Source organism: Ceratina calcarata, unplaced genomic scaffold (genome assembly GCF_001652005.2).
Source record: "Ceratina calcarata isolate Rehan_Ccalc_2016 unplaced genomic scaffold, ASM165200v1 scaffold447.2, whole genome shotgun sequence".
In the NCBI taxonomy this organism is placed as follows: Eukaryota; Metazoa; Arthropoda; class Insecta; order Hymenoptera; family Apidae; genus Ceratina; species Ceratina calcarata.
Genome location: NW_017168598.1, coordinates 111,961 through 113,973, shown reverse-complemented (window position 1 = coordinate 113,973; position 2,013 = coordinate 111,961). Strand labels below are relative to the sequence as shown.

The following is a 2,013-nucleotide window of genomic DNA, read 5'->3' as shown; positions in this document are numbered from 1 at the left end:
TTGCATAAGAAAATTCGATAAACTAATTCCTAATTACATTGCCATAAATTTTCCCAAAAACTCTTCAATGTCTCAACAATCTTACAGAGTTTCAAGGATTCAAAAATTAATTATTATTATTATTTATTAATTAAGAAAAATTAGTTATAATTTCATTCAAAAAAATAATAATTTAAATTTAATAATAAGAGTTCAAAAAAAATAATGCGTCCTTAGAAGAAAACCGAATAATTTGGATCACAATATTCAGATACCGAATATATTCACCGCTGAAGAACTGGGTGAGATATGCGAGCAGATGAGGCAGATCGACAGGCAACGAGACCGATCGGTACAAACGGATGGTAGCGCGGTGGCCCTGTTCAATCTGTTTGTTCAGATAACAAGGGAACAGCTCCACATCGTGATTGTCATGTCGCCGATTGGCAATAATTTTCGCAACCGAATCCGAAAATTTCCAGCGCTGGTTAATTGTTGTACCATCGACTGGCTTCAGGTATCTTCCACTGAGCTTACCATTTACTTTTTTAAACAAGTTGTAGTCTCAAATTTTTTTAATAGGAACTCTAATAACAATATTCAAGTCCTTTTTTATTCGAGATTCTGGCGAATAACAAATAGCAGTTCTTAATTTTCTGTTACATATTAGTAAGTAGTAAATCAAGCAGTCAAATTTGATTTGATGCAAATTAAGAACGTTATTTTATTTAGAAGTGTGTTCAAATATTAATAGGAGATTCCTGACGTAATTTTAAACAACATTTTCCTTAGCGAAAAAGTTGTCCGAGGCGTGGTTGAAGAGTTATTAACAAAAAACCCCGACCAATCAGAGCGCTCGGTTGGTGCGAGCTTCCAATCGGGAGCGTTGGCTCGAATCCGGACACGCGATTTTTGACGTGTGAACAAGCGCTCCGCTCAATACGAAGCGTTTTAAGAAAATGACGAATAATAAACTACATGAATAACAATGCAAGGAAATTAAGAACAATTAATAGATTTAATCGTTATTCAAATGAAATGGATGGGGAAATAATAAATTTTTGATAGGCCAGGCGTCCGGATCCGAGCCAACGCTCCCGATTCGAAGCTCGCGCCAACCGAGCGCTCTGATTGGTCGGGGTTTCTTGTTAATAACTCCTCAACCACGCCTCGGAGAACTTTTTCACTAAGGAAAATATTGTTTAAAATTGTCAGGAACCTCCCATTTCAATATCTCACACTAGTTTTGAGACACTCTTAATATAAACTCTGCACGAATACTTGTCAGACTTTTTAATGGACAATAAGAATTAGAACTTAAGAGCAGAAGTACAGATTACTCGAATTATTTTTCAAGCCATGGCCAGAGGATGCTTTATTAGCAGTGGCGACTAGATTCCTGGGTCAAATCGAGCTCACTGAAAATGAAACAGTTGCCGGTATCAACATGTGTCAATTCTTTCACGTATCCACAGAGAAGTTAAGTAAGGAGTTCCTGATTCGTTTGGACAGGCAAGTATACGTGACACCGACCTCATATCTGGAAATGATAAACACTTTCAAGGATCTACTGGCGAAGAAACGAGAGTGAGTGACGTGCATAGTAGACGTAAATTACCATGTGCAGAATTGAACGAAAAGTTTGATGTAAAACAGAGAAATACTTAACGCTAAGACTCGATACGAGCGCGGTTTGGGTCAGCTGGACGAGACTCAGAAGCAAGTAGTGGTGATGCAGGAGACTCTGAAATCGCTGCAGCCGGCATTGATAAGCGCCACTCAAGACGTAGAGAAAATGTTGTTGGAGGTCGACAAAGAGAGAGAAGAAGTCGCTGAGTTTGAGAAAGTCGTGAAACAAGACGAAGCTGCTGCCGAAGTTAGTGTCGCCAATTCCAATTTCTAAATACATTTATAGTAAATGTCTCAATTTCTGTTCACAGTCTCTTAGTTCTTATGTGCAATCTTAAGTATTCATAGGCTATATACTTAAACGAGGCTAGCATCTTGAATTTGTTATTATACATTCCTATTACT

The 2,013-nt window shown here is 37.8% G+C and overlaps 1 protein-coding gene across 1 annotated transcript; it reads left to right on the top strand.

The window, feature by feature from the left end:
* Positions 1-196: 196 nt before the first annotated feature.
* On the top strand, positions 197-1,927 carry LOC113464621 (dynein heavy chain 7, axonemal-like). Its single transcript, XM_026815394.1, has 3 exons — positions 197-496; positions 1,337-1,566; positions 1,636-1,927. The coding sequence occupies exons 1-3, from the start codon at positions 299-301 to the stop codon at positions 1,880-1,882; spliced, it is 675 nt and encodes a 224-aa protein (XP_026671195.1). The 5' UTR covers positions 197-298; the 3' UTR covers positions 1,883-1,927.
* Positions 1,928-2,013: the final 86 nt, after the last annotated feature.